We start from the raw sequence: 25,115 nt of genomic DNA, 5'->3' as shown, positions 1-25,115 counted from the left end.
ACACAAACTTTTACTTGACTTTTGTCACAACTCAAAAATATGTATTTTTAAAAAATAATTAGCTATGCATTTGGGAAGAACAGCCACAATCTCATATATAGACTGTCAGCTTCTGCATCTGTGCTGCATGACTGTTATTTAGAGATTTTAAAGAAAAAACTTGGCTTATACCATTTGCGAAGTCTTACAGTGTTTATCTGAACAACTCATTTCTATCTTAATTTAGAAGGTAACCCCACAACTGAACATAAATTTATTTGAACTTCTTAACTACAAACATTGTGTCTCATTAAAAGTCCAAAATGATTATGAAAAGGCGGCAGGTACCCACCCTGTGAATATTCTAGTAATGCAGAAGAAATTTTGTCTTGTTAAAATGGCTCTGGTTGCGAGTCACTGATGAATAAAACATTTGTTTGTGGGTCCCAAACAGCACTGTTGTGAATGTTAATCAGTACGGCTATGTCACATTTTGAGGAAAAGTTTGTTTCCACTTCTGAGCGCTAACACTGCAGCCTGTATATAAATATGGGGTTTAGACCATTTCATGTATAATAATATTTACACGTATTGTCAGCATATTCAGGCATATTCTAGTCAAGACTGTCCCTTAAACATAATAGTTTAAAAACATATAAATATTTGAAGCCTATAAAACAGTCCAAATGTGCTATCATCTGTCCCAAAAGGCAAAGGGTGATAACGCATCCCTTCCAAACCAAAATCCATATCCACAGATATACAGACAATTCCCACCCATACACACACACACTCATGCACACACATTCGCTCCTTTCCTTCCTGCTTCCCCTCCAGTGTCTCTCTGTTTCTCTCTCCCCAGTTGGGATTATTTACCACTACATCCAGCAGACTGAAGCTTCACAGCTACTCTGCCCCGGGAACGCCTGCAGCCATGCAGCAATCAAAGCGAAACGTCATCCTCTACCACCTGCACCCATGGGAGCGTGGCAACAGAGAGGGAAGGAGAGTAGAGGGAAAGAGGAGGGAGAGGGAACGGTAAGGGAGGGATACAAACAGGGGGACCAAGAAGGAAGAGGAAGATGAGAATCTGAAACCTCTGGGATTGAGAGAATATAGAGGAAAGAGTCTGGGACTAAGTGAAAGAGAGACATTATCAGCAAATGCTGTGTCCCCACATGAGCTGTTCAGGACCCACACAGATGGAAGCTAAAAAGGAAACGAGGCAGAAGAACAGATGGAGACAAAGGGAAACTTAAAAGTTGATTACAGAACAGGAGAACTAGCTGTAGACAGGAGATGAAAATGAGATCAACAGCATACCTGTTTGAGACATAATGAAAATGAGAAAAGGACCGAAAAAATTAAGAAATTAATGTTTTGAGGGGTAATAATTTTCAACAAAAATTAGGTTTGGGAAAAAATGTAGCTTTTCCTAAAGCCTGTGAGAGAAGAAAGAAAAGTTAAACAGGAAAATCAAGTCAAGCTGAAAAGATGAAAAGGAAGGCGGACATTGAGGCTAGAGGCTCATACATTAAAAGCGTAGTGAGGCCAAACAGAAAAACAATGTAGGAATGATTAAAAAACACATTTGAAAGAAAAACACTGGCTGCATGACAGCAAATCAGTGCGTTTAGGCAACACAACCCACTGAAGTTCAAACTAAGGATCATAATGAGGAAGAAAGATCATTTAAGTGACTTTTAATGTGGCGTGGTTGTTGATACCAGATGGGCTGGTCTGACTATTTCACAAACTGCTGATGTACTGAGACTTTCATCCACAACCATCTCTAGGGTTTACAGAGAATGTGCCAGAAAAGGGAAATTATCCAGTGAGCAACTGTCCCCTGGGCGAAAATGCCTCGTGGAAGCCAGAAGACAGAGGAAGATGGCCAGACTGCTTTGAGCTGATTGGAAGACAACAGTAGCTCAACTAACCACTTGTTACAACCAAGGTATGCTTGTCTGAATGCACAGCATGTTGAACCTTCTTACCAAAACTGGAAAAACATTGTCTGGTGTGATTAGTCTCGATTTGTCCTGGTATGGTCAGAATTTGGTGTAAACAACATAAAACTATGGATCCATTATGTGTTGTATGAACAGTTCAGGCTAGTTGTGGTGGTGTGATGGTGTTGGGGATATTTTCTGGGCACACATCTCGTGGCTGTTTCCAGCAGGAAAATGTATTTTTAACATGACATTAAGTTTACTGTACTCAAAGTGGTTCAATTGTGGTAAAGGTTCAATTTTGAAGTAAACATGCTGGACAACAGCAAGAAAAGAGGAGATTATCCAAATATAAAAATGTATCAGTTTGTGCACATTTATTTACTATTTATTTATTTTATTTTTAAATGGATAATCTGTTATCAAAAGCTGATATGACATTTATGCTAGCACCACGTATAGCACAGGAAGTAATGTGCGTCGGAGATTAATGCTTAATTTGGCTTGTAAAAGTTTTTCATCCTTGTACTGCATGTCTGTCTAAGTAGAACTGTAATTTAAAACAGTCAAACCTTTTGAAGCAGCATATCAAATGAAGTGAAGTTATGGTGTACCGCCGCAAGCACAAGCTTTTCCCCTAATAGCTGCTAATGCAGAAAGCTCTGTCGATCCCCAATTATACCATGATAAAGTTAGTCTCTCTTAATTGTCCATTAACGTAATTATCACACACAGTAATTGCCTTTTAAAATAATGGGCACCAAAATGGCCCAGTAGCTGAATTTTGATAAGCTCAACACCTAATTTAGACCCATGATGTTTTACCTGAGTGATAAAAATGCACAAGGGAGTGATTAAACCACAGGAAAAACAGATTCCGAGATCATTAAATGCTTAAGTGGAGCAGTTTTCCTTTGAAACCACATGAACAAGGCCAGGAAGTCTCTAAATTAAAATTTGGACAAATAATAATGAAGTAAGGTGTCACGGTCGGATGGTCTTCCCGGACGACCTGCTTGTTTGTTTGTGATGTGTGTGTGTATGCCCTCCTCTCTTTCTCTCTCCCTCCCTACTCTGCGGGTCTGGCTGCCGAGGAACGGCGTCTCCGAGAGAGTGAGAAAGGCCGATCTCTGACCCGGAAGTGTAATCTTCGGCTCCAGCTGCCGCTAATCTTTCCTCACTAGACGGAGGTATTTAACGATGTGTCCAGACGGCAGTCGACGCTGGATTGTACTCGGAGCTCGGTAGCTAAGTGTGCGCGTGATCTTGTCACCCGCGTGGCCAGGCAAGCCTTCTCATCCATTGTTGTGTTTGCTCGACTTTCAGATTGGAGAAGTACGGGACGGAGGAGTGGAGTAAAGGATTCACTGGTGTTCTCACACGGAAGGAGCGCATACAGACCTCACGGGAAAACTCACCTTCACCACTTCTGGGAACTGAAAAGAAAAGGACAATTATTGGATATATTGATGTTTAAGGACTATCTTTCACGCACTTTAAATAAACGCACTGTCTGCTTCAACCCAGAGCTCCGTGCTTGAGTCCATACCTTCCATCAGCCGTGACATAAGGAGGCAATTGTCATCACAGCGAACGAATAGAGTGGAAGAAGAAAGAATGTAAAAAAAAAACAACTTATGTGTGGAGTGGAGGCTGCGTGAAAATAAAACTAAAAAAGATGAAAAGAGAAAAGAAGAGAAGTAGATAAGGGCAGTACGGACCTGAGAAACAAACACAAAAAGTGATAAAAAAAAACAATGAATGTTTGCAACAGACAGAGTGGGCAAAGGAGTGTGGGGATGCCTGCTGGGCTTCCTCCAAAGTGACAGCTCGATAAACACCTGAGACTCAGACAATGATGATGGGCGTCAAGGAGCGAAATGCAGCCTGGTTCTCGCTTGCTTCCTCGAGTCTGGTGATAATGGTAATAAACAGCAACATAAATGAACTGAGCACCAGTGTGTGTGTGTGTGTGTGTGTGTCTGGGTGGGTGTGCAGATATATATGTTTGCAGCATACATGAGTAAACCTCTTTGGTTTGACAGAGCTTTATGGATGATGTGTGCATTGCCAGGATAAAAGGCAGATCTATTTGTGCCTTATATTAGAAGAGTGTATGGGTAGCCATCATTCTAGCTACTATCTTCCTTTTGCTTCTCTTACTTTCCTAAACCCTCTCCTTCGTTCACTCTTTGCTTCTTACCTACTCAGTTTCTCTTCATATCCTCTATACTTCTTCTTTTCCTTTTCTGTCGCCTCAGATCTCATGTTTATTATCAGTTTAGTGGCATATTGCCTTTACATTCGATCTCAGATGGGCTCCCCTAAAGACATGAAAAATTCATCGAAAGAGACTATTACAGAAAAGCTTCCACAACTGATTAAAAATGCAAGACATTTATTTTCCATTGTAGAGTTCAGAAGTTAGGACAAAACACTGGAGTTTCACACCTGCCATGTTCCTTGCATGTGGATAAAAGACGTTTGATTACATTTCATGGAGTTGACAGAGCTGTTACGGAGCATAACAAGTGGATGTATACGCTGTTAGCCATGTGTGTGTTTGGCAAACAACATTTCAGAAAGTTATGTTTACTTTGTCTGAATGCCGTTGTGCAGTTTTCTTATCGTTTCACAGTAGCTGTGTCTGTGTGTTGGTGTGCAATATGAAGACTACAGGAACTTGGACTTGTCAGATAAATTAGTCAACAACTTCAGTAAAGGGTTGTGCAGATATGAGTAAAATGCTGTACTTGGGAAGTTTAAAGTTTTGCTTGTTAAAACACAACATAGATTAGACTTTGGATTTTATCCCTTTTGCCCCAGTTATGGGGAAGGGACGTGTCTGTAATTGGCCAGCCACATACTGTAACTGAGTTTTAATGCGAACGCACTGAGGCTCCTCCCGTATCAGCAAAATTTGTGGATTAGTCTCTGACCAAAGAGCTGGCTGACCTTAATTATTAGTAATGAGATGCATACTAATGTACCAGAAATCTATAAATCCTGAAAGGGCTTATGACAGTTATTGCTCTAATGAACTCACTTTACCATTATATACCACCACTGATGACCAGTAGCATTGTATCGAGCTTTTGTATGTCTAACAGTCTGTAAGACCACATGTAACAGAAGTGGTTGTAAATCAAAAGTATTGCTTACATCATCTTGATCATCATCTTGATTATTAAATTGGTGGTTTGATCCTTTGAGTTTGGGCTTCAAGACTGCATCAAGGTTGTCAGATGATCAAGAGGGTCAAGTGATGTGATCAGTGCAATTTCTCTATTACAGTGTAATAGAGTTGAGTAAAGTTTGACTTATTTGACTGTTTTGTGTCGCTTAATGCGCCTTACAATCCGGTGCGCCTTATGGTCCTTTAGCATATGCAGAAGTCCAGCTTTTTATGCGGTGGTTGGCATCTTCCTCTGCCTTATGGGCCTTTGATGCCTTTGATGGTGCAAAACGTTTCGTCGACATGGTTGTGTTTGTTGGGGAGAAAACTTACAAACATACAGTTCAGCACTTCACAGTCACTCTGCTAGTGATCGAAGATTTATGCAAATTGATTGCATTCTGTGCTGTACAGGAGACACGCCATGGAGGAGATTGATTTACAATGGTCTACAGCCAATCAGGACGCAAAACGCAATGCCCTGAAAAAAAAGCATGCAAAATTGCACACAAAAAAGCAGCGAAAGGTGAGCCACGTTATAGTGAGGGACCACTGTATTTGTCTGTTATGAGGACTATCCTGGTAAAGAGAAGGTGAACACTCAGTTTGCCAGCTGATCTGTTGAGCCCTATCCTTTGATTATAAGTGCTAGGTAAAGACAGAAAAACAGAAAAAACGAGATCAAAATGAGCCGATTTTTGTGTCCCCTCGGGGACATGGAAGGGAGCACAAAGTGGAAAAAAGCCTGGGGAAATGTATCTCATCCAATGGACACTTTCCTGTGGAAGTATCCTGGGAGAACCTGGGCAAGACCCAAAACACAGCTGAAGCAGTGTATATCATTTCTGGTTTTGGACATGCATCTGGATTGAAAATAAAGAACTTAGATCGGTAGAAAGTCATTCATGTACTGGAGCCAATGGATGATGTTAGTTGGGTGGTCATCATTTAAATGTGAATAGGAAGAGGGTATCCTACTGATTATTAATATCAGCATTTTATCTTATAACAGTGAGATTAGGTTTAGTAAAACGTTTGTTGAGGTATGAGGGTGGTAAAAGACCTCAATCTGGCATATGTAATTTGCTCACACAAATCAGTGTCTCAACTATAGATATATAGTTAGCTATATAGAGTGTGCATATATAGGTATATTTCAGCAGAAACTTTAGTGTGATCAGTCTCTGTCTAACATGGTGAGTTTGGAAAAATGATCTAACAGCAAAAAATGTGAAAAGTGTTTTCTTAGCAGGAGCAATTAAAGAAAAGAAGAAGAAAGCAGAAGAAAGTCACCTGTCTAATAAAAACAGCTTCTGTTGTGTCACTTTCATCAGTGGGGAGTCAAAGAGAGTGGAACACATGCAATATTAATAACAGGAAGCTGAGCGAGTTCAGAAGAACGCCACTTCATAACTCTTGATACCTGTTTGTTGTTTAGTAATTTTCCAGTCTCATTTTGTTTTAAAGTATTTTGATGCTACTTTTGTGGATGATTTGATCTTTGTGATGTTCGATGATGATTTTGAATAACCTGACCAGTGACCAGCTGGAGAAACAAAAGGACAAGGCTACAGCTTTCATTCATTAGAGCACATTTGTGATCATACAGGCCTCAAACAAAATCCAGCATAAATCCATACATGAACCTGGATATAGTCTTTTCTTCCTTAATGTTATATTAATCATTTATTGTATTTTATTTTAGATAGAGGTTTGTATACAGACCCATTATTATTTAACATGCTTATTATGAGATTTGCCCCAAAACCAATAATCCATGAGTTTTTCAAATTAAAATATCTCCCTTGTGCCCACGTAGACAATAGGCATCACATAGTCCAGGGGTCGGCAACCTGCGGCTCCGGAACCGCATGCGGCTCTTTAGTCCTTATACTGCGGCTCCGCATGGTTTGGGAAAATAAATTTGGTTTTTTTTAAGTATTTAGCTGAAGTGTATTTTATTTATGTTCTTTTTAACTTGTAGTTCTAAATTGGAAGAGTAATGTGATATTGAAATATAAAATTATATTCTGTCATTACTTTGATCGCTCAAAATAAGCGTCACACTCGTGGAAGCCGGCATACCCGCCGAAACGCTGTGCCTTTATCGAGACTTTCAACCCCAGGTAGGCCAATTATGGATCTTCGGATCCACATTATGTCAGCAGCTGTTCTCCACTGTGAACTATGTTAAAAACAAACACCGCTCACGCCTCACAGACGACAGCTTACAGTCCTGCGTAAAGATGAAAGTGACTTCGTACAGCCCCGATTTGCAGACGCTGTGCGCAGAGGTTCAGGAGCAGAAGTCCCATTGTAAACATATCACGGCAGACCCGACGATGTTTCCGTGAACATGCTTTTCAGCATCTACCACTTTTCACACACGGTTGCTGTATGCATACAGCCGGCTGCAGCTTTTCAGCTCACAGCCCGACACGGACGATCTGATTTCCTCGTGTCAGCATTGTTCCCACATCATCATAATTAATGTTGTTCCAGGTTCAACATTGCAAGTGACCAATCACCTTCTTGTGACGTCATTCCTTTGCGACTTCGAAATACCCGCCTTCGAGTATTTCGAAATACAAGTGAAGAAGCGAAAAACCGCCGCCTGTCCGCCGAATTTGAAGTCAATTCGCCTGTCCGCCGAATTTGAAGTCAATTTAGGATACTTTCCTTTAATAAACGGTAAGCATTATACATATGTTCCTCACTTGGCTTGCTGTTTGTTTGCTAGCGATAGGCTACTTGACAACAGCATTAGCTAACCAGTGTTCTCTAGACCAGCGTTCCCCAACTTTTTGGGTGTTTCGTGGCCCGGGGGTTGGGTCAGGCAAAATTGCAGTAGCTTCCCTGATCATTTTACAAACATAAGTGAAGAGAATCTGGACTAAAAGGCCTAGACTTATGGTTGTGTGCTGAATCTATGAATCAAACTATCACCTGGAAACATAATTAACTGGTCCATAGCTGTGAAACTGGACATGAGTTCTTGATTCTATGGAGATTAACAGTAATCCAGAAATTTACAAATTTGTCCCAGGGACATCGCGTAGATGTTGTCCCTGAGACATCGCGTAAATGTTGTCCCTGGGACATCGCGTAAATGTTGTCCCTGGGACATCGTGTAGATGTTGTCCCTGGGACATCATGTTAAAGTTGCCAGAGACATACCATATGAAAGTTTAGCTTCTTTTAGCCCCTGTTTGTTTTATATTATTTTATATATATATATTTTTTAATATTATATTTAATATTTACATTGTATTGCAAAAAACCCCAAAACAAGTTAAAATGAATTAATGAATATTGACTAATTAAACCTTCGTTATTTTTCCACCAGAAATGGACGACATAATTAGAAGAAGTGTTCTGAATGACGAAAAAAAAAGAACTGGAAAAGACACACAACTTTGTGTGCATGTGTCACAATGCCAGGAGGACCCATTCAGTGTTGTGTTAGAAAAATTGAACTCATGGACATTATAAATGTTTAAATGTTGCCTCAGGTAAAGACAGGAAAAGAGACTATTACAAATTCAACTGCATCAGAGCTGGGGAAAAAAGTCGAAACAGCTACAGAGCAGTGGGCTGTAAGGCCTATGTTTCATTTAAAGTACTCAAATGTTGGAAAGACCACACAGTCATCGTGCAGCGTACATATGATAAGCATGATGGGCATGATCCTTCGGACCCAAAAGACGCACATTTCAACAATATTTCCAGTGATTTGAGGAGGAAGATTGAGGAACTGCTTTCCCTTGGAACTAAGCCAGCCATCATACTAACCGAATGTCATAAATGGGCCAAAGAACATGGACACAGAGATCTTCACAACAGAGAGCATTTTGTCACACCACGTGACATTGACAGTGTTAGAACCTGCATGATGAGGAAGAAGCACTTTAACTGTGGAGACAGTCAAAGTGTACATACCTTACTTAATGGAAAACATCAAGAACATGTTCTCTTCTATCAACCATACACATCTGACCAAGAACTAATGATTGTTTTGCAGACACCTGTAATGAAATCAAACATGGAGAACTATGCAAAACAGTTAGTATTTGTTGACACCACGCACTGCGTTAACCAGTATTCATTTCCCTTATTCACACTTGTTGTAAGAGATGATCATGGGCATGGAGTCCCTGTGGCCTATGCTATTGTCAGCAACGAAAGTCAGAAAACCCTGGAAACTGTTCTTGGAATAGTTTGTGAGCATTTCCCAACTTCCCCGAGGTAAATAATACATTGACAGCTATTAATTTTGAAATAATTCCTTTTCAAAAAAGTTATAACATGCCAGAATCTAATGCTATAGCTGCAGCATGGGCTGCAAAAAACTTTCCTTTCCAGTTGTTAAAGTTATTCCTATAGGCTGTATGCAGTATTTTATATATCTACTTGTGAGTTGAAATGTTTAATTTGGCATTGAAGTGGTGCTTTGAGATAGCAAAAACATTTTCATACTGTTTAATCTCATTTAGTGTTTTCTTTTTTTCTGTAGAGCATTTATGGTTGACAAAGACTTTGCGGAAATAAATGCTTTGCAGAAGGTTTTTCCAGAGTCAGCTATCCTTCTATGCTGGTACCATGTCTTGCAGGTAAACCACATTGTTTTCTTTTCACGTTGTCTAAGATGCACCTGAAACACATTTTTACAACAGGGTCCTGTTGTTATGATTTGCCTCATTGTGATATTCACCTACTCAGGTTAATGAATATAAAGGGATAAAATGTTGAGTGACTATGTCCATCCATTTAAGACCACAGTGCACTCATCTTCTGGTGGCTGCTTCCCAAAGCTCTTTTTGACATTTAAAAATATGTTTGCCTGGTTGATTTCTGTAATGCACAGGTCCTCTTGTCCAGTGAGTGACAAAGTTATTTTTGGACGTCAGCTTTCTTTTATGCTTTTTGTACAGCTGCTCCTCTGTCTCTCTCTCCAGATTAACTTTTTTTCTCTTACATTCACAGGCTGTTAATCGATGGCTTTCAAAATCAGAGTCCGGGGTCCATGGGCTTTCTAACACCCAAAAGAGAAATGAAATCATTTCTTTCTTTTGTAAGCTGAAAGCTTGCACATCTGTAAGTGTAATTTGTCTATTTCACATTTTGATTTCTTGATTACACTAAGAGCATAATAACTTTCAGTTGCTAAAAAAAGTTACAGAGAGATACAAAATAGATTTTTGAAACAATTTCTAAAACTGGCTTCTTATCTTGCTTATCAAAACAAGTACTTAAGCTGTGCAGAACATCATTGTGTCACCCACTGTGCAGTAGAACTTGTGAGTGGGATTCTTTCACAGACAGATGCTGAAACCAAATATGCTTATAGGTTTAGTGTTCCTTCTTAGCCATTGTAAGGGAAGAAATAATTGCTTCTTAATACAAAAACACGACCTATTATTAATAACTTAAAATTCTTAATGTTATTCAATAAAAGGAAAAGGGCTTCAATACATAATATTAAAGATTTCAATAGGTCTGTTAAATGGATTGAAATATATTCTGTTGCATCCAATTCTCTTAGGAGGACGACTTTAAAGCCACATCAGCAGAGTTCTGCCAGACATTTAAGCAATACCCTTTGGTGTGCCAGTATTTTCAGAAGCACTGGGAAGGCATTGGCCACATGTGGTGTGACTACGGCCATCGCTTCAGTCACGCTCGTTCTGAAACAAACAATGTGATTGAAAGGTATGATTTATTATTTTGACCTCATTCAATTGTATTGCTGAAAAAAAGATATTATGCTTTAATCCAAGAGGCTAAACTGAGTAGGTTCGTCATGTCATTGCCAGAACAGGTTTTAGGCAAATCCTTTAAATTCTAGCAGCGTTTTTTATGTTATCACAACAAAAAACAGAGTAGGTGGATTTGCCTAAATCAGCTAAACCGGCACAGAGCATTCCTTTATAAAAGACGTGCGCAATAGGTATTCCAATTTTTTAAAAAATAATACAGTCTTGATTAAAACTTTAAATTCCTTCAATTACAGTTACTAATCATTTCAAATAACTGTTTTTCAGATTTTTCCACCGCCTGAAATATCAGTTTTTATCTGGCTACAAGAATAGGCGTCTGGATGATCTGGTTGAAGTGCTCCTAGGGAAGGCCGACGACTACTTCTCAGTCATAAAAACCCTGCAAGATGTGGGCCGCATGAAAAACAGGTTTGCTGACACCTTGTCTCAAGTTTCAGACTCTGCTTCAAGACTGATGGAAAGTGGTTGGGCTCTTAAAATTACAGTCAAGAACAGCCATGGAGTTAATGCATATCAAGTCCCATCTGAGTCAAGAGAAGACATGGTGTATGATGTCTGCCCTGTTGAGTCCTACTGCAACTGTACATATGGCTTACGAGGACTTCTATGCAAGCATCTAGTGTTACTTGCAAAATTAGCAGAGGCTGACAATGACATCTATCCAAACATGGAAACAGACCTTGGCAAGAATTGCAGTGAAAGAAAGGCATTACTTTGTACACTGTGAGGACTTGAAAGTGATAAAAATGCCAAGTTTGTTTGGAAATCTGTGTTTTTTTGCATCGGCTGAAACACTTCAGTGCACTTGTTGTACGTTCTCTCACTATAACACATGTGCTTGCCTGAAGGTGGCTTGTAGCCATTTTAAACAAATGAAAAACTCTCTGAAAAGTCCTCTATCAACTTTGAATGACACTCCTGTAGTTGAAAGCACAGACAAAAAATGCACAGAAGATGCAGTTGGAAAACTAAATGCTGTTTTAGACACAGTTAAACAGTGGGCATTCATTCCAGAGGGTATTACTGCAATGATAGATGAACTGCATACAAATGTCTTAAAAACAAAACAAGTAGGCAAAAGTATATGCCAGTACGAAATAAAGACGACAGATAATGCACGCAAAATTAGGCCATTGTATTCTAGCAAGAAACGTTCGGCCAGCATCGACATTCCAACAGTCTGAAAATGAATGTGAACAGTCGATAACCACTGAAAGAGAGACATCCTCTGGAGAAAATGAAAACCTTTTGGAATACAAAACAAAAAAGAGAAGAGTTAAAGCTAAGTATATGCACAAGTAGACTTTTGTGTGACATTTCAAAGGGACTGCATCCATTACTTCTGCTTATTGAAACCTAAAGCTGAATAGCTGTCTTAACTTTCTGCCAAGGAACAGATGAAAAGAAATTGTTTGGTCTCTCAAGCAGTTGTTATTTATGTGTGTTATTCATTACTTTGGCTTGGTTGCTGTTTTTGATACAAATTCATCTGTGCCCATTGTAATATTTTCATATGTTACTATTTTTATATTGCTATGCATTATAAATAAAGGATTACTTATTACTATTAAAGGTCTGCATTTGTAATTGTTGGTATTATTTATAAAATATGCGCTCTTAAGTTTTTTGCTCCATAAAACGATACCTGTCACTTTTTGGACATAGAGTATCAGCTGTTGAGAATCCTGGCTCATACAAAATAGAAGTAAAAGGTTTCAACATCCAGCCTTTTTATGATTAAATACAAAGTGTAATAACAGAGTTATTGGGGTGTGATTTTGTTAATAGTTAGTCTTAAGTATAAGTTTAATAGTAATGAGTAAGAAAATATAGCCAGAATAATGGAATGAGACTAACACCTGACCTCACACTGAGATTTGGTATGAAGTGGCATGTTTGTGCTAATGCTGACATTGGGGCTCAGAGTTCCTCTGTGTGTATATATTTGTGAACGTTAACTTGGCTAATGTCCAAGGGTTTGACTGCTTTCCTGTTGGATTGTATCACAAAGAACAGGGATAAGAGCACCAGTGGCCGTGCACACCCTCATCTCTCTCCTTCACCCGATCATTAGTGTTGGAAACCGGCATTAGCTCAGAGTAGATTAGACTTCAGTATAGTGCAAGTGATTTGATTTTATGATTATTTGATTCAGTTTTTTCTGTGTTCAAGCTCAATTACTTTAATAAAATATGTTGAATTCAAACAAATAAATAAACAAATAAACTGTGGACATCACCCTTTTAAACCTTTCTGAAACAAGACAGGTAAAAACCAGTGTATAAAAGTTTACATAGGTATAAATAGCTCTAACACTTTACTCCAGCCTGGCGTCCACACATGTGGACATCACATTTTGGGTTATTTAGACCAAAATACTCAATCTTGATCAACAAGTGCCTGATATACAGTTATGAGGACATTATACTGCAACTGTTCTATCGAAATTTCAAATTAATGTCCTCATATGTGGCTCTCATTTTTCTCAGAAACAAAAATTAGGTAAAAAAAACAAAACCTGGTAATTCTTTCTTTTTACATTCATCGGGTTCCAATCGGCCCAAATATCAAAGAGAAATTAAAAATGCATGCCATGGGGGAGACCACTAGGGGGACGTAAGGAAGATGGCAGCATAAACCTGCAGCTCCCGGTCAAAACTCGAAAGAGAACCAGAATTCGAATATTTCCACCGCTAAACCGTGTAATAAATGCCATGGAAGGTGGAAGAAGGTCGAAAAGACAAGGAAACATTAAGGATTTTGTGAAACAAGTGGAGCTGGTAAGAGGGGGCAACGCAGACATGTCCGAGAACAGCGTGCAAGGCGAGCAGATGGAAGGAGATGTAGCTAGCCACCCTCACGCAGACTTCCGGGACATCATTAAGGAAATTCACTCACTTAAAGCAGAGTTTAAAACCGAGTTTGCCACGTTTAAGAAAGACATCACACAAGAAATGAAGGACGAATTCGACAGCTTCAAGAAAGACATTAATACAAAGCTGGCAGAAACTGCGAACGAGCTAGCTAGCCATGAGACCAGACTCGAAGAAGCTGAGGAAAGACTGGAAGAGATGGAAAGGTGGAATTTGGCCGCAAAAGACGCTCTAATCCAGTCGCTTCAGCAACAACGGAATATTCAGACGAAACTGGCTGACTTGGAAGGCCGTAGCCGACGGAACAACATTCGCATTTTTGGCCTAAAAGAGGGCTCTGAAGGAAACTCTGTGCTGCAGTGTGTGGAGGACTTGTTGAGAGCTGAGCTTTCGCTCCCGCCGGATTCTGCTCTAAATATTCAGCGGGCGCACAGAGCTCTGGTGCCAAAACCCGGACCAGAAAAACCTCCGCGATCGGTGGTGGTTAATTTCCTTCAGTTCTCAACCAAGGAGATGGTGCTGAAGGCAGCGTGGAAGAAAAAGGTTGTACATCAGGATAAGCAGCTTTTCTTTGATCATGACTACGCTGCCGACGTGGTTCAAAAGAGGAAGGAATACGCTGGAATTAAGAAAGCCTTAAAAGAGAGAGGAATTCGCTTCCAGACGCCTCTGACCAGAATCAGGATCCACTGGGAGAGCGGCGCCAGGACATATGACAGTGGCCGGGCGGCGGCGGAGGAGCTAAGGAGGAGAGGAATACAGGTGGAGGTGCCGCAGCGGAGCGGGGAAAGCACGATGCTGGAGGAGCGACTGCAAAATGCATTGGGATGGCAGCGATCTAACACCGAGAACTTATAAGTGAGGATACAAACATTTGAATCCGGTGGAAATGACTGAACAGTAGAACTCTGAAACTAAAGGTTCATTACTCTGTTACTTTTCAAGGCAAGGTAGACCGGAAAGTGGTAGGTTTTCTTTTCTTTTTTTTCTTTTTTCTTAAGGAACCTATGTTGGATCTCACGGGGGCCCCTAATCTGAAAGGGATATACCCCACGAACCACAGGGACGCTGTGGGTAAGAAATACGTATTTTCAGTTTCTCTTAAGTTTCTTGTTATCTTGTTCCAAGTTCTTAGAGTTAGTGTGGGATGCTATGATAGTGATAAGCCAAGAATAAAGCAAAACTTAACAGTGAAAAGATGAGGAATATAACGCTGGTGTCAATGAATGTCAATGGGATGAATAACCCAATTAAAAGAAGCAAAGTGATACTCAAAATGAGAAAGCTTAATGCCAATGTAATATATCTTCAGGAAACACATTTGTCGCAGGAAGAGCATGATAAATTGAAGAAATTTGGGTACAGAAATTCTTACTATAGTACTTGCAAGAAAAGTCGTAAAAGGGGGGTAGCAATACTTATTAAAAATTCAGTTAATTTTGAATGTTCTAAAGAAATTCGGGACAGTGAGGGGAGATACATTATTGTAAGAGGTAAACTAGAAGGGGAGGCGGTGACACTAATCAATCTCTATATTCCCCCTGAGAGCAACCAACAAAATGTGAAGACTCTACTTACTACAGTCATGTCAGAATCTGAAGGGACTGTGCTGTGTGCAGGAGACTTTAATGTGGTATTCGACCATAGAATTGATACAACAAGCACAAATAGAAGCAAAAACAGCCTGGCGAGAATGGTTAATACATTTATGAAGGAGCATGGAATGGTAGATGTATGGAGGGAACACCACCCACTGGATAAGGAGTATACACACTACTCAAAGACTCACAACACTTACTCAAGAATTGACTATGTCTTAATGAACAGATGGGATCTACACAGAGTAACTGAATGCACAATTGGAGTGGCAGATATTGCTGATCACTGTGCCATTCATTTAAAGCTAAATCTAAATAGTAGGCGTAGAAATACCTGTTGGAGGTTAAATCTGAGCTGTCTGAATAATAAAGAAACGAAAGACCAAATCAAGAAAGATATAAAGCAATACATAGAGGAAAACTCCACTGAAGAAATTAGCCCAACGGTGTTTTGGGATGCATTCAAAGCTGTGCTCAGAGGGAAGCTTATTGCTATAACTTCAAAACAACACCAAATGAGGAAGGCCCTGTACCTAAGCCAGGTGGAGGAATTGAAAAACACAGAAATATTATACCGAACAACTCGGAATGTTCAGCTCCAAGGCAGAATTAAAACACTAAAAAAGGAAATTGACAATATATTGACTGAAGAAGTGGAAAAAAAACTTAGATTTTTGAAACAGGATTATTATGAGAACGGCCCAAAGGAAGCTAGACTGATAGCACGGCGTCTTAGACAGCAGCAAGCTGTTAATACGATTCACAAGATTAGAGACCTATCTACAAATAACTTGCAGTATACCCAGGAAGCAATAGAAGAAACATTTAAGAAATATTACGAAAACTTGTATAAACAACCATGTTCCTCAAATAAAGATGAGAAAACTGCTTTTCTTAACTTCCTAGACTTACCACGTATTGGTACGCAGCAAAACAGCAAACTGACTGCCCCCATCAGTCATGAAGAAATATCTAGAGCAATTTCCAGTCTGAAAGCTAATAAATCACCGGGGGCCGATGGGTTCCCCTCAGAGTGGTACAAGAACTTTAAGGAGGAGTTGATACCAATGCTTCAATCATCATTCAATCATACCCTTGCGGAGGGTGTAACACCTCCCTCATGGAAAGAGGCGATTATCTCAGTAATCCCTAAAGAGGGAAAAGACACCGAATATTGTAACAACTACAGACCCATATCGGTTCTTAATGTGGACTACAAAATATACACATCTATAATCGCTAAGCGATATGGAGCAATTATGACAGACTTAATTAATGAAGACCAAACTGGCTTTATCTCAGGACGTAGAACTCAAGATAGTATAAGAAGGACCCTCCAAATAGTTAACTCGATACAAACAAAAAAGGGCAGTGCGGCCCTAGTAAGCCTGGATGCAGAGAAGGCTTTCGACAGTGTAGATTGGAACTTCCTATATGCCGTGCTTGAAAGGTTTGGTTTTGATGACGGTGCTGTGATGTGTATCAAATCTATTTACCAATCTCCTACAGCTCGAATTAGAATCAATGGCAGCCTAACGGAGCAAATCTCTCTCGAGAGGGGTACCCGTCAGGGTTGTTGCCTCTCACCTCTTCTCTTCACTCTATATATTGAACCCCTGGCACAGGCCATCCGACAAAGTGAGGAGGTGAGAGGAATAAGTATTAAAGGGGAAGACCACATCATCAGCTTATTTGCAGATGATATCATACTCTACCTAGAAAATCCAAACCAAACTTTAATTCCAATGTTTAATGTAATTAATATCTTTGCTGAACATTCGGGGTACAAAATTAATGTGACCAAAACTCAGATACTGGCTTTCAACTATTTGCCATCTGAAGAGGTTAAAAATAAGTTTAGGCTGAACTGGACTGCAAAACAAATGACATACTTGGGTGTAACCGTGACTAAACAATTGAGTGACCTTTTTAAAACAAATTATGATAGGCTGACCACTCAGATTAAACACGATCTAAACCGATGGTCAACTCTTACACTAGACTTTAGTGCAAGAATCACAACAATAAAAATGAGTGTCCTCCCACGGTTATTGTACCTTTTCCAATCTCTGCCAGTTAAGATCCCAGTGGAAAAATTCAAGGACTGGGATAGGCTCATCTCTAGATTTGTATGGAATGGTAAAAGGCCTAGAATAAAATACACGACATTACAACTATCTAGGAAGCAGGGTGGTGTGGGACTCCCTAATCTAAAAGATTACTATCATGCGGCCCAAACCAGACCGGCGATAAAGTGGTGTGATCAGAACTTTAATGCTAAATGGAAAGATATTGAAATAAAAGTACGGGATGTCCCAGTCCAGACTTTTCTTGGAAATGAGCAACTTAAGAAAACCTTACAGCATTTCCTTGATCCTATAACATCCCACACTCTAGAGATATGGTTTGGCCTAGTTAAACAAAGTAAGTTGGAAAGGGAGGTTAAGATGTTAAACTGGGCTGCCTATGTTGTTGGTGATATACTGAGTGCTCACGACCCAGGATTCAGGAAGTGGGAACAAAAAGGAATAACAGCGATTTGTACAGTAATGAAAGATGGCCATTTGATGAGTTTCCAAGATTTAAAAGATCGGTATAGTCTAGAGAAAACCGATTTTTACCGGTACCTGCAACTCAGAGACTACTTTTCAAAGGAAATACGAAGTTCGCGTACGTCTTATGGCATCCTGAATTGTATAATTAAATCATACAGGGGCCTCCAATTCAAGGAGATTTCTGTACTATATAAAAATCTAAGAGAGAACACGGCAACATCAACTGAATACATAAAAAAGAAATGGGAGCAGGAAATAAAAACTGATATCTCAACTGAGGAATGGTTAGGTATGTGTGAAACCCAGAACACAACGACTAACTCAAGATGCTGGAGAGAATTTGGGTGGAAACACCTTACTCGATTCTTTATTACACCAAAAATCAAAAGTAAACAGACTCAAGACAGTTTGCCATGCTGGAGAAGATGTGGTAACATGGAAGCACATCATACGCACGTGTTTTGGGAGTGCCTGAAACTGCATAATTTTTGGAAGAACGTGAGTCTTGTAATAGGCAATATCTTGGGCTACCAATTACCACACAATTTTAAAACTGTATATCTTGGGAATATTAGAGAGTATGTTCTGTACGACGACTTGTATTTGACAAAAATCCTATTGATAGCTGCAAAGAAAGCTATAACAAGAAACTGGTACAAACTGGCTCCGCCTTCATCACAAGACTGGTTAAATATTGTTGGAGAAATCTATGCAATGGAAAAAATGACTTACATTCTCAGATTAAAGGAAGATATTTTCGTTGCTAAGTGGGAGAAGTGGACATTGTATGGCACCAAGGAAAATTAATGAACGAACAAAACATTTAAGGTCTATGACTCTGTATATCTATTGATGCATGCCTGTATAAAAGTACATATATAAGCTGGAGTATGTATGCTGCTGAGCAAAGGCAGGCATGCATACGGTAGTTGATTAGAATTGGCACCCACACCTTCTGTTCGCTTTAGTTCTGTTTTGTTTTGACTGTGTGCTTGCATGGTTATTTCTCCTGTAATGCAAAACATGTCTATGTTTAAACTGTGACAAAACTATCAATAAAAATTACAGTGTCAAAAAAAAAAAAAAAAAAAAAAAAAAAAAAAGTTAAAAAAAAAAAAAAAAAAAAAAATGCATGCCATGGAAGATTTCGGGTCTTAGGGGGTTAAAATGACCAGACCCCTCCGGCCTGTTTTCCAGGCCACTAAATTAAACCCAGTCAATTACCAATTGAACAGAATAAAAACCTACGAGGTCCACTAATAGTCCAAAAGTCCAAATCTTTAATAGAAAAGACAGGCAGAACTCAAACAAACAATAATCCAAACGAGGAGCATATATACACACTGGAAAGTAAATAATTATAAGTTATTAAATCAGACTAATTAAATACAGTAAAACTAATAAGGGAAGACGAACACACGGGAAATAAAAATAACAGTGTAAACATACCAAAACTCAAAATAAAACAGGAAAGCTACTACAAACCGAGTGTGACACAATTACATTCATATTGAAACATATGTGATAATTTTCTTTCTTTGTAGCATTTTTAAGATATGTGTTAGAACAGTCATTATGCTGTTTGGATTAGGAACCAATCATTTTTGCCAAATAGTTAACACAAACTTAGAACAACAATGAACAATTTTCAAGATTCTGATTTACAGAACAAACAAAAGTCACAAAATGTTAGAGATTTTCTACATTATACATTATAACCAAATCTCTATAATACAATATAATCAAGTGTGCCTTATATTCTAACCAAGTATGCCTTATATTTTGTGTGTTCATATATTTTCACATAACCAAGCTTATTGTTAAAGAGAACATAATGCATTCCTTACCTTAGTGTGTGATGTCAGATAAGCATGATATACTTCTGCATTGTTATTTTCAGTATGTGTGCAAGGTCAGATAAGCTGAGATAATGCCTGACCTCTCCCTTTTCAGTTAAAAGAGGAAGTACTATGTAACTTACTTTCACTATAAATAAAGAACCAAGCCTGCGCTCAGTGTGTGTGTCTTCTCAGAGACATTCACCCGTGCGCACGTTTTCTAATTACTCTCTGAGTCGGTCTGCAGTTGTCTCATTTCTCTTACTTGTGTTTGAACAAATGTCTACCCCTGACACAAAAGGTTTCATTATTTAAGAGACAAGATCAAGTTTTTCACACAGGAATGAAATGACAGAATCCAGTGCAGCGGGGCCAAAGGTGTGTGTCAGCAAACTGAAGGTTGAGGAATCAGTCAGCTCATGTTTAAGATTGTGTTGGATTTTGAGAAGAGTCTGTCTGTTATTAGAAAGTAAGATTAACAATGTTACACCAATAACCCAAATACGGGGAAATGACAAATAATACCAAAAAAGATACAACTTTCATATTGTTTTACTAACTTACTTTGTCATATCAGCACTTGAATGGTCGATGCCTTTACAGACCATGTCTGTTGTGACATCGCAGGCCAATCTTCCGGCAAACCCGAGGGCTAGCTCCCCAGCCTCCTCTTCACTCAGAACACTAAACACTGTTACTTTAGTTTTGGCCTTCTTAGGCCTGTCAAGAATCATTGCGGGCAGTTTGGCTTTACGGCCCTAAAAAAGAAAAAGTGCAAACACCAAAAGAGCAGAGAGAGACACACACACGTGCACAAAGTTAAATGCTTTTGTTTACATGGTGTAATTGTGTATATGTTGCAGCAAATGCACAATTTCCAGCCACATTGTCACTTCATTGATACGAGTAACCCGGATTTATTTCAGGTGACATCAAAATCACGAAATGTATACCTACCCCAATCAAACCTCTGAAAACATGAACTGACATGTTCTCTGCGTTGATTCTGCGCTTGATCTCGTCTTCTGTTATTGTGTAGGTTTTCTTTTTTGAGCTTGGTACAGATAAGCGACCATGCACTCTGTAAACTGTACTAGTTCCTTCTGAATCAGTTTGGAATTCTGTATCTGCATCGATCCTGTCAACATCATCAGCAGCAGCATTATCTGTACTCAGACTTGTGCCGTATACTTCTGCTTCTTTTTCGTTGTCTTCAGTCTGTGTACCTTCATCTCTTTCAGTCTGTGTACCTTCATCTCTGACTGTCAGTCTTCCTATCTCACTGTTACTTGTCGATTTGCTGCAGATGTTCTCTCCCTTAGGAACTTTTCCTTTGTCATTCGCTGCCTGATGCTTTCCCTGATGACATTCTTCACTGGCTACTTCTATTGCTCCTCCTGTATAGCCACCCACTATGCTGCACAACTCCTTTCCCTCTGCTGTGCTGCACTGTGCTGTTACATAAAGAAGAATGATATAAACAGCACTATATCAATTTAATTGTGAAGAGAAATCCCCACAATACGACACAGTTATGTCTAAAATAGTTTTGTGTAAAAACTGGATCTTGAAACGTCCACTTTAATTACACAGTCCTGGTGTGCAAAGGCAAAATTACGAAAAAAAAATTCACTTTAAACATTTTTGGACATTGTTTAGTTATATTGTGACTTACTCTCACAGAAGATACAGATGCCACAAACAGACTTTGAACAACGCATGTGCTTGTATGCACCACATTTCTGGCACTGCACCTGTGAATTAAAAAAAAAAAAAGAAGAAGAAATAAACAAACAAAAAACAAATGAACAAAGTCCATTAAATAAACAATCTATATGGCTAAGGACATGTCATAGTGTACCCGGTCTTTGGCTGCAATCACACACCAGCACTGACTGCACTTCCTAGTTCGATCTGCAAAATATAATTTGTTTAAGTACAAGTTACATTTTCCAATGTTAGAGAAAAAGAAGGCAGCTAATTTTATCTTTACCTATTGAGGAAAATAAGTAGTGGCAAAGTCGAGACCTGAGCTTTGTGATTTCAGTGTTGTACTCCTCCACTTGTGTTTTACCGTCAATGAGAGATTGGGCAAACTAATAATTGACGAAGAAGAAAAAAAAAAAAAAAGAACAAAAAGAATTAGATTAACAAAGAAATGTTTGTTTGTTTTTAACCCCCCCCCCGAGAAAAAAAAAAAAAACAGAGCAACCAAAGCAAAGCATTACTGCTGAAATGGTTCAATCTACAAAAAAAATTGAGATTTTACCATCCTGCCTCTAAGGCTTTAAAAACTGAACAGGCAAAAATGTAAACATTACTTATATAGGTTAAAGCTATAGTTTTCAGTACCATTATGACATGCACTCCACATGAGTTCCCATCCTGTTGATGTGGGTGGCTCACATGTGACAAGGTCCACTCTCCAGCGCAGCCTCTTGCTGAAGCAAATGAGCTGAGAGATCGCAGTTATTACAAATAAAAAGCATATAGAGAAATCAATAACCACGTTCGGTAATCATTTCAATTAAATTAAATATGTTATGTTAAATATGTTAATTAATTACCTCCAGTTTTTCAACACCGCACTTTTTCTGACCTCCGACTCGCCAAATGAATTCATATAGACTATGGTCCTCTTGGGTATGTCACAAAACTGTTTTGTAAAAAGATGGATATGGTAGGCTTGGGCCTTGAGCTTTCCTAATGAGGGACACTGAAAAGTATCATGCACTAGAGAGAGTGCAAAATCTGTGCAACTTACAAACAAGGTCCAGTGGCTGCCGTTTTCCAGACAGGCTCCAATCAATTTCTCATACATCTGAAAGATGTTTTTCTGGAAATAAAAATAATGTGACAAGTATGTTTTTCTGTCAAGAATGACACTGCAAAACTGCAAAAGCTTGTCAGGTGAGACTTGTAATTAATTCTGCAGATACACAAACATATAGAAAGTGTCATTTTTGGTTTACATTAATTAATTTCTATAGTGTGTACAAAACAAATCAAGACCACAGACTCAACACGCACCACTCAATTTTTGGTGTTCTTTATCAGTTGGCCAAGACAGAAATGTTTTAATCTGTGTGCATTGCTTTTGAACAAGTCTTTACACAGAAAAGGTTTCAGAAAGGTATTTTTCAGGTTCTTCTGACAAGGCTTCAATTTTGGAAAATGCTGTTTGTTTATAGTGGCAACTTATAAACCCTTTGTGATAAGAACATAGTTACCACAGTCCAAGTCATACCTTCAAAAAGTATGCACTTTGTGCTCTTGTGGACCCATCCAAAATTTTTCCAGTGATTTGGCTTGGTATTGGATAAATGTGAGGGAAATTCTATAAAAATAACATAAATACACCTATGTTTTCAAATACATTACAAAAAACGTAAACATGCTATGTCATTATGATCAAACAAGCTTTTCAACATACCTCACACTGCAAATAGATTAGGCCATCTATTACCTTATAAAACAAATAAATAAATACATATAAATAAAAACAGAACTAAGGAATACGATTCATTAAGTAAATTGTACAATAAAGTGTATTTAAAGCAGAATTTAACATTAGTTTTATGACAACATAAAAGGATTTTTATGTCAAGAGGTACCTCATCTGAAATGTTAGTCTGGTCAAACAGGGATTTCAAACTTGAAATACCAATAGAGTTTGGTTCAGCTACTCCCACAAGGTAATCTGTGAGAAAGCATATGCTGTAGTCAACAGATATCATTTTCTTTTTGCATGCTGCAACCATCATCCATTTCAGTCTTCTAGGAGCTTTGTCTGGTTGTAGTTCTTTTTTCTCCTCCTCTCCCCTCATCTATTAATTAAATTGTTTTCTGACCTTCCTAACTGTTTCCGACCTGTCTTCCCAATGTGATGTTTAAGCAATATATGTATGGTCAGAAGGGGGTGAAATTTTCATTGCAGTTGTACGTGTAACATTGCATGTGATAATAAAAGGCTTGATTGGTTGATTATTCAACATGAGTTGACATTTACCTGACATTGTGAAGGAGTCACAGTTTCTGTAAGGGTGTAAGAACATAACATGTGGATTTGTTACACTTCTTTTTCACAAGTTAATAACAATCAATAATTTTCATTCCATTATTTACAAGCTATCACACGATGTCCCAGGGACAACATCTACACGATGTCCCTGGGACAACATTTACACGATGTCCCAGGGACAACATTTACACGATGTCCCAGGGACAACATTTACACGATGTCCCAGGGACAACATCTACACGATGTCCCAGGGCAACTTCTACATGATGTCCCAGGGACAACATTTACACGATGTCCCAGGGACAACATTTACACGATGTCCCAGGGACAACATTTACACGATGTCCCAGGGACAACATCTACACGATGTCCCAGGGCAACTTCTACATGATGTCCCAGGGACAACATTTACACGATGTCCCAGGGACAACATTTACACGATGTCCCTGGGACAACATTTACGCGATGTACCAGGACAAATTTGTAAATTTCTGGATTACTGTTAATCTCCATAGAATCAAGAACTCATGTCCAGTTTCACAGCTATGGACCAGTTAATTATGTTTCCAGGTGATAGTTTGATTCATAGATTCAGCACACAACCATAAGTCTAGGCCTTTTAGTCCAGATTCTCTTCACTTATGTTTGTAAAATGATCAGGGAAGCTACTGCAATTTTGCCTGACCCAACCCCCGGGCCACGAAACACCCAAAAAGTTGGGGAACGCTGGTCTAGAGAACACTGGTTAGCTAATGCTGTCGTCAAGTAGCCTATCGCTAGCAAACAAACAGCAAGCCAAGTGAGGAACATATGTATAATGCTTACCGTTTATTAAAGGAAAGTATCCTAAATTGACTTCAAATTCGGCGGACAGGCGGCGGTTTTTCGCTTCTTCACTTGTATTTCGAAATAATCGAAGGCGGGTATTTCGAAGTCGCAAAGGAATGACGTCACAAGAAGGTGATTGGTCACTTGCAATGTTGAACCTGGAACAACATTAATTATGATGATGTGGGAACAATGCTGACACGAGGAAATCAGATCGTCCGCCCGACACACACCAACACAACAGCATAGATAGCACAGACGTTAAGGCGGCGAGGCGTGATTGCGGGTGCCGCTCAGGTGCATCCGCCTCCCCTGCAGCGGCCCCGCCACACACATTAACCAGTTAAAATACATATTTAGGCAGAATTTTGCAAATATCTATTTTTCTTTTTTTTTTTTTAGCAGCATAGTGCTTTTTTTCCAATTATTTTGTTAAAAGTCAGGTCAAGGCTCCAAAAGCCCAAAGGCGATATGAGGGTGGCGGCTCACAGCAGTTTTTGTTTGCTACATGGATCATTT

General features: G+C 39.1%; 2 protein-coding genes across 2 annotated transcripts; one reads left to right on the top strand and one right to left on the bottom strand.

Annotated features, from left to right (window-relative positions):
* Positions 1-8,599: 8,599 nt before the first annotated feature.
* Positions 8,600-12,212, top strand: LOC146639520 (uncharacterized). The gene is made up of 5 exons (XM_085353231.1): positions 8,600-9,351; positions 9,620-9,716; positions 10,090-10,200; positions 10,649-10,815; positions 11,148-12,212. Exons 1-5 carry the CDS (start codon positions 8,996-8,998, stop codon positions 11,608-11,610), a joined length of 1,194 nt encoding a protein of 397 aa, XP_085209357.1. The 5' UTR covers positions 8,600-8,995; the 3' UTR covers positions 11,611-12,212.
* A 7,477-nt stretch (positions 12,213-19,689) lies between these two features.
* On the bottom strand, positions 19,690-23,729 carry LOC146639519 (uncharacterized). The gene is made up of 12 exons (XM_085367712.1): positions 23,362-23,729; positions 23,181-23,213; positions 22,995-23,084; positions 22,512-22,583; positions 22,315-22,403; positions 22,100-22,202; positions 21,741-21,843; positions 21,609-21,661; positions 21,423-21,501; positions 20,705-21,201; positions 20,312-20,505; positions 19,690-20,203 (listed from the first exon to the last, which is right to left on the bottom strand). Exons 1-12 carry the CDS (start codon positions 23,572-23,574, stop codon positions 20,059-20,061), a joined length of 1,671 nt encoding a protein of 556 aa, XP_085223838.1. The 5' UTR covers positions 23,575-23,729; the 3' UTR covers positions 19,690-20,058.
* Between the last annotated feature and the right edge of the window lie 1,386 nt (positions 23,730-25,115).

This window comes from Diplotaxodon limnothrissa, linkage group LG1, assembly GCF_057381915.1.
Source record: "Diplotaxodon limnothrissa isolate DT_005_m linkage group LG1, D_limnothrissa_male_GT1.1, whole genome shotgun sequence".
NCBI classification, from domain to species: Eukaryota; Metazoa; Chordata; class Actinopteri; order Cichliformes; family Cichlidae; genus Diplotaxodon; species Diplotaxodon limnothrissa.
Note: the sequence above shows the minus strand (reverse complement) of the source record. Positions and strands in the feature narration are given on the sequence as shown.